This window comes from Chenopodium quinoa, unplaced genomic scaffold (genome assembly GCF_001683475.1).
Source record: "Chenopodium quinoa cultivar QQ74 unplaced genomic scaffold, ASM168347v1, whole genome shotgun sequence".
In the NCBI taxonomy this organism is placed as follows: Eukaryota; Viridiplantae; Streptophyta; class Magnoliopsida; order Caryophyllales; family Amaranthaceae; genus Chenopodium; species Chenopodium quinoa.
Genome location: NW_018743669.1, coordinates 1,259,120 through 1,266,491, shown reverse-complemented (window position 1 = coordinate 1,266,491; position 7,372 = coordinate 1,259,120). Strand labels below are relative to the sequence as shown.

General features: G+C 35.3%; 1 protein-coding gene across 1 annotated transcript; it reads right to left on the bottom strand.

The window, feature by feature from the left end:
• Nucleotides 1–622: 622 nt before the first annotated feature.
• LOC110683478 (zinc finger CCCH domain-containing protein 66-like) lies at nucleotides 623–3,816 on the bottom strand. The gene is made up of 2 exons (XM_021859853.1): nucleotides 3,597–3,816; nucleotides 623–3,008 (listed from the first exon to the last, which is right to left on the bottom strand). Exon 2 carries the CDS (start codon nucleotides 2,989–2,991, stop codon nucleotides 1,027–1,029), a length of 1,965 nt encoding a protein of 654 aa, XP_021715545.1. The 5' UTR covers nucleotides 2,992–3,008; nucleotides 3,597–3,816; the 3' UTR covers nucleotides 623–1,026.
• Nucleotides 3,817–7,372: the final 3,556 nt, after the last annotated feature.

Here is a 7,372-nt window from a genome sequence, read left to right as displayed (position 1 = left end):
TTTCCTTAGGTGCTAAATGATCTAATGTTTTACCTTTAACAACAAAGTTACACATCAAAGTTATAACTTTTTTGGGTGTCATAAGGAATGTTTAATGACACTTGCATAAATAAAGTGATCAAACAAGAACAACTACTACTCAACAAAGACAAATGGAACAAGTAACATATACTGGCATACTTATAAGATATGAAACAGGCATATCCTGTCTGAAACAACATTTTTTTTTTGAGCAACAGACTGTATAGATTAAAGAGTGTTACTTTTCCAGCTCAAAAATTCGATTCTGGTTCATGATGAACGCTTCCGACTTGACATGCTTTTAATGAACGGGAAGTGGTGTTTCCTGTGGACAACGGATGAGTAACGCGCAAGAATCTGCCTTGTGATCAACACTGTTTGCATAATACTGCTGATAATTACTGACTGATAATTGTAATGATGAATAATACAGCATGAGCATATAAAGCATCAAATAAAACATAAGCAATGGAAAAAATTAGCAGTAATACTAAGTGAAGAAACTTCAAAGTAGACAAGAATTAACTTAATTAATTTATTTATTTATTAGAATTTAGCTTGAAAGGATACATATATTGTGTATAATACAAATAAGAAATAATAATACAATTATAAGAATCAATTGATTTATCAGTACATCTCTGTTTTTGTTTTCTTAGCAACCATCTTCATAGGGAGATAGGGATGCAGATACTGATCACTACCTTCAGCACAAAACCTTTTCTGATAATAATCCATCTCCAAGACTCCCAATATATCAAAAGAAGAAAATAATAATAAATAACTTCAATAAAATTAATGTAGGAAAAAGAATACTTTTACTTGTAATTATCCTGGAATTCCTATTGAATGTATCAGCAGAATTCTTTTTATTCTCTGCTTGAGCTTCAGCTTATACTTCCCCTTCGGATACGTTCTTCGATTTCTTGAACCTACTAATTGGTGAGATAAGCACTAAAATTTTTGGTAATTTTAATACTAAAATTGAATGTTAAGATCAGGTATTTAAGCAGCCATTGGTTCCTGCTCCATGTACAATTGCTCCACCCAAGGTGGGAACCTCTCCGACATACCACTGTTAAGATGATACTGATCTCTCAGCTGCTCTTCAAATCCAAGCTGATTTGAGCTCCCAGGAGGAGCATCCTTTACAAGAGAGTGAACCCAAGAAACATCAGGCTCATCGCCAGCAGCTCGCATTGGATTGGGATTACCAGCTGTATTACTGCCATTGCTTCTGTAAGCAAAAGAAGCAGATTTTCTCAGCTTACTGAGCTCGTCCCCTTGAACACCCCAGTCCACTTTACCATCAGGGGAACCCCAATCTGAGAGATGAGAAGGCATCACACTAGCATTAGAAGCAGGAGATGACAGCCGATTAACAGCATTCCTTTCGACAAAGCTCTGACTCCTCTTAGCAAAAGCGGCCAATCTTGGATTTGAAACAGGTGAGCCACTGGGTTCGATCCCAAAAGATGAACCCCTCACAGGAGAGGAAGGCATGCCAGAAGAATAGCTTGAAAGGAGCTGCTGGTTCATATTCTGGCGCATCTGCACCCCAGTTGGTGAGGAGAGGGAGAAACCACCAAGCCTTCCCATCTTCCCATTCCAGCTGGTCGGAGAGGATAGAGAAAGGCCAGAAAGTTCATCCAGCAACTGCTGCCGGCGCAAACCAGACTCCATGTCCATATCCCTCGCACTCAGGGCAGCCTTTAACCTGCTACCAGGAAGCTGCAAGGCAGGAGGAGGTGTGATATTGAGGTGATTCTGCCAAGCACCAGCCCCTCCAATGGGAGAAGAAGCGCCGGTTGGAGTCATTGGTGGAGTGGAAGTAGATGGCATCATCACAGGAGGGGAACCAAGGGCAAGGGGGCTCAGTGAGCCCATATCAAACGAAGGGCCACTCGATGAATATGACCTCGGAGAAGGAACTGCTGAGCCAGTAGAAGCATACAGGGGGCGGAGCTCCTCTGGTTTGTGTGCAAAGAAGCACACACGCCGTGCACAATTAGTCTCATCTTTGCAAAGACGGGTTCGATATTGGGCTGGATGTAACCAACACTCAAAGATGCCATGTGCATACTCACAAGCATCCCCCTTAGGACATGAGCCTTTACGGAATTCAGGGCATGGGACACAGCTGTAATGGTATTTCCGAGGATCCCTCCTCCTTGCGTTCTCCCCGGGATGTACAAAAGGGCACTCGGTCCAATCATGAGAGTAAGCCCTTGAGCAAGGCTTCACCTTGAAGGTGTACATCCTGAACTCATCAGTTCCATAAATTCCATTCTTTATGTCAGGGAGAGAAGGATCAATAGGATATTCTTTCCTCTCTGATCCACTCCCATCACTCGAGGATTTGGGTGACAAATCCTCTAGCTGTAGTTGTTGTTGCCCCTCTTCTATTTGATCACCACAAGCATCTTCACCCTGATCACCTTTATTCAACAAAATATCAAGGGTTCTCCTCTTCAGTTTCGAGGAGAAACTGAAGCAAGGAGCAATCACATCACATGGCCGATTTCCATTAATATCAGCTCGGTCAACATCAGCACAAGATTCAACCAAGAGCTTGATCACCTCATGTGAATATAGGGACCCACCAGCCGCTGCACAGTGAAGGGCGGTGGCACCATCAGACCCACTAGCTCGATTGACATCGACACCACCAGTCTGAAGGATATAGTTTAAGATATCCTTGCTCCCAAACATGGCAGCAACCATCAACGGTGTCCTCTCCTCGAAACCCATCTTCTTAGACCCAACTCTCCTCCCATACCAAAGACCAGCTTCATCCACATCATAACCCTCTTTCTCCACAGCATCCTTAAAACTAGTTAGATCATTTGTTGCTGATAATTCAAGCAACAGTACAGATTTCTGTTCATCCTCAATTGAATCTTTCTTATAATCCTCACTTTCCATCACCTCCTTAGCAGTTAAAACTTTACTCTTTGAGCCACTGCACATGGAAAGTTCTCTTTATCCTAAAAAAAAAATTGACAAAAACCCTTTTTTCAGATTCTCTTCCAAATATCATAAACATGTAATCATATACAGCATTTCTGACAACACCATCTTGTCAGCAAGAAAATTAACATTCATTGTACTGAAAATCCAGCAAAAAAGTAACTAAATTATTGCTCATATCATTCATTCTCAACAACCAAATTGCAATATAAACAACAGCAACAACAACAACAACAATAACTAACCAAAGTTAGCAATTATGCAATTACTTCAAAAACTTAAAAATTCATTACTTAGTAATCAACATCAACTCTAAAATCATGTTCAGATTCTTGACAACTTCTGAAAACAAACAACGCCCATAAAAAATCACAACCTAATATTCCGTACCATATAGTAACAGCTAGTTTTGTTGGCAAGTCTCGGGTAATACCCAAGACCCGCCAACCCGGATTAAATCTCGTCTACATCACTACCGCCTTTAGGATTTTATGAACAAACAAGCATAAAGATTAAAACTTTAATGAAATTCACAACAACCCAACAGAGAATTAAACACTAAAAAGGCAATAGGAAACCAAATTACAGAAAGATGAGAAACATACCTCAAGAAATTGTTAAATGGGAAGGAATTAAAGTTGGTTAACTTAGTTAGGAGAGTTTGAGCAAATGAAATAAATGGGCAAAAAGAAAAAGCTTTATAACAAATTCACCAACTCAAAGCTTAGTACCCCTCTCTCCCTTTTATGTCCGCCCAACGACGAAGACCAAACCCACATTTGAAAGCGACGGTAAGATGAAAAGATAAACGCCAATTATATTTTTTTTAATTTTATAATTCCATTTTATTTTATTTTATTTTTGTAAGAAAAAAAAAAGAGAGAGAGAAAAAGGAAGACTTTTCTTTGTTTAATTTGTTTTTCTTTGATAAATTTCTTCCCTCCTTTTGCTATGGTCAAAAAGATTAGTTTTTTTATATTTTTTATTTTTAAAAATTTTAATTTTATTCCCATTTTTAGTACGTTGTGGAAATGCAAATGAAATTGTAATTGAAATTGAAATGCAAATGAAATGTAAATGTAAATGGAAATTGGAATTGGAATTTAATTTTGAGAGGAAAAAAGGGAAATTCGAGATGGGACCCATAAGGTGAATGAATATCTAAGTGTGTACAAGTGTAAAACAGACACGTGTCAGTTAATTTTTAAATAAAGTCACCGGCTTTTGGATTCTCTCACAGAGGCCTTCTAAAGGGAGGTTTGATAGGTACTTGTATATACATATCAAGGGGCATTTGAGACATTTCGCATGAAATTTACTCATCTCTCTCCTCCTTTTCTCTTACCCCCACGTGCTGGATTTAAGTGTACCACTGGGTGATTAATAGTATCACTAGATGATCAAATAGTATCATTGAACATTCAGTGGTACTATATATTCATTCAATGGTACTATATATTCATTTAGTAGTACCAACTACGCATAGAAATAATATAACTACATATTCAATGATATTATATAAGTTTTTAGTGGTACATTTAAAAATTGGTCCCATTTGTTAATCTCTCTCCTCCTTTCTCTCACCCCCATGTGCTTACAATACTTTTTAATATTTTAAGGTTTGATATGTATTTGCAAGTACATATCAAACCTTCATTAGTACTTCCTCATCATGCTTTTTCTCATTTTGGCATTTCCGGTGAATTTGAGTGATGACGTGGATAAATATTAACCGTCTAGCTTTATTTGGGTTAATTTTCCAATCAAATGGTAATTGATGGATGCGGTTTTTAAATTTTAATCCTGCCAATTTGGAATTTCTTAGCTAAGGTTGTGCAAAGCCCCCAATTAAGTTCAATAAGACAATAAGGGTATATACTAGACTGAGTTAACCAGCAAAACACCTTCAAAATTTGAGGGAGGGAAAGGTTAAAAAATTTCGAGCGTCTTATAAGTCACTTGAGGTATATCCTACAAGCATGAGTAAGGGCCTTTTCTGATTGACCGGAGGAAGGGAAAGGTTAAACAATTCCGAGTCTCTCATAAGTCACTTGAGGTATATCCCACAAACACGAGTAAGGGTCTATTTAATTGACTAAACTGAACTTATTAAGCTGAGCTGAAATGAAATGAAATGAAAATAATCTGAATATACCCTAAATGATAAAATTCAAACTCAATCATCAATCTCACCATCTACATATTATTTGCGTTCATGAGATATATAAAATAAAATAAAAAACATTCCAATTGCACCAAACATAGCTATAATTACATGTATTGAGTTCATGGATTAGTTAGCTTATGAAAGTTCTACATATGAGTTTACATCAATGGGTTTATTTTAACACTTGTTTTTTGGAACTTGGGGTGGCTTGATCGCTTATTATATTTGAGCTCTAGTGGTTTTTTTTTTTTCGAGGAAAGCTAAATCTTAGATTGAATAGAAAATTCAGTCTATCTCATCTCTAGTCTAATCTAATTGAAGTTAAAAATTCTAATATAAAAATCTACGTATTCTAAATGTGGGTTATTATGTACATTTTGGGCTATGCATGAGCTTAACCAAGTTACATCTAACTCACTCAATTTGCATTTTGATCGAATTAAACTCAAGTAAATTGCTAGTAGATCCCCTGACTTTTATTTGAGACACACTAACACACCCTTAGAACTTAGCTTCATATTATCATTGATTAATTTGTACATGGCCTATATTGCAATAATTTTATGGTAGAATAATGATTAAATTTGACCTTTCAATAAAAGAAATTGGTGTTGGGATTGCAATGATAAAACCCTTCACCCATCTTTTTCCTAAAAAAAAATAGTGCCATATAGTGGAAGACGTATCAAAAAATTTGTTTTCTTGTAACATTTATCTTTGATTTATCTTAGAGTTTTTTTATTATTATTATTATTATTATTATTATTATTATTATTATTATTATTTTTATGTATACAAGATTACAAGAATTACAAAATTTTGAATATGTGCCATTAGTTGGAGACATCATATCAATAATTAGCTAGTGATATTATGAGAAATTATTATATGGAGTAATGTTACAAAATATCTATATCTTGTTTTTATTTTCTAAAATTAGTCAATTACATTTATGTCATTGCATGGTAGCTTTCATGCTTCATATATCTTGTTTTTATGTTCTGAGATTGGAGGATTAAGGACTTAAGGTCTATAAACATATTCGAGTATTTTCTGACCTTATATTTATAGCTTAGTACTACTCATTGAAAGCTTGATAATGTCAAATAATAATTGATTTTCAAGAAGAAAAAAATAACACATAATACAAACCAAAAAATTTATTTTTTATAAATTAAATAGACAATAAGCACATTAAACACTTTTATACTCAAAGCTCATTACATTACCTAATTTCTAAGTTCGGAATTAGTTGACACATATTCACGTTGTTGTCCTTATCCTTTGATAATTAAATACTACAGTATTATTTATCAAGTTTTCAAAACAATACCCTTCCATTCATAAAAGTTGTTTCATTATCATCCTCTTATCCTTTTTACGTACAATATTCCGTCTAATAGAAAGATAAGAATGAGAATCTAATCATGATATATTTATATTTTAGAAAATTTCGATAATAATATATATATATGATTATTATTTCTGAACGGAGAAAATAATTTGGTTAATAAAAAGTGGAGGTGGGGAAACCACTTGTAAAGCTCTTGTAGATATTGATAGGGAACGATGGACATGCGCCACGGAAAAAACATTAACATCAATGCAAAGAGGGGTGGGTCATGTTGTCCAAAAACTCTCTAAAAAACTCACAAACCCTTCTATATATGAATTGAATAAATTCTCCTCTAAAATCCTCCTCGTGTGAGAATGAAAGATTAATTAATTAATAAAATAAATTTAGATGAATTGACAGCAAATTAAATGAATAATGAATAAACTAATTAGTCAAAATTAACAACCACAAACAAGCCATTCAATCTTATCATATTCTGTAATGGATTATATGGAACTTATGTTAGGATTTGTAATACGTAAAAATTCAGCATATAGCAAGCATTTAAAAAAAAAAAACTCTCTCCAATGAGCCATAACCATTTGCTTCCAAACCCTACTGACATGGTAGATCAACTACATCGTTCGAATAAAAAACCGAAACGAAAGGTTACTCAACTATTTTTTAACAAGGAAGGAGATTCTGGAGCATCCCAAGAGGGAGTGCCTATGGAACTGGAGAATGATGGTAATATCTATCAATTACCTAAACCAATTGTTGAACCCCAGCAATCTCCTCTACCTCCTCCAAATCTGGGAACCACGGCCAAATCCTTCAGGGATTTAATCAGAGACACCCGGTTAGATGAGGCTGCTCAT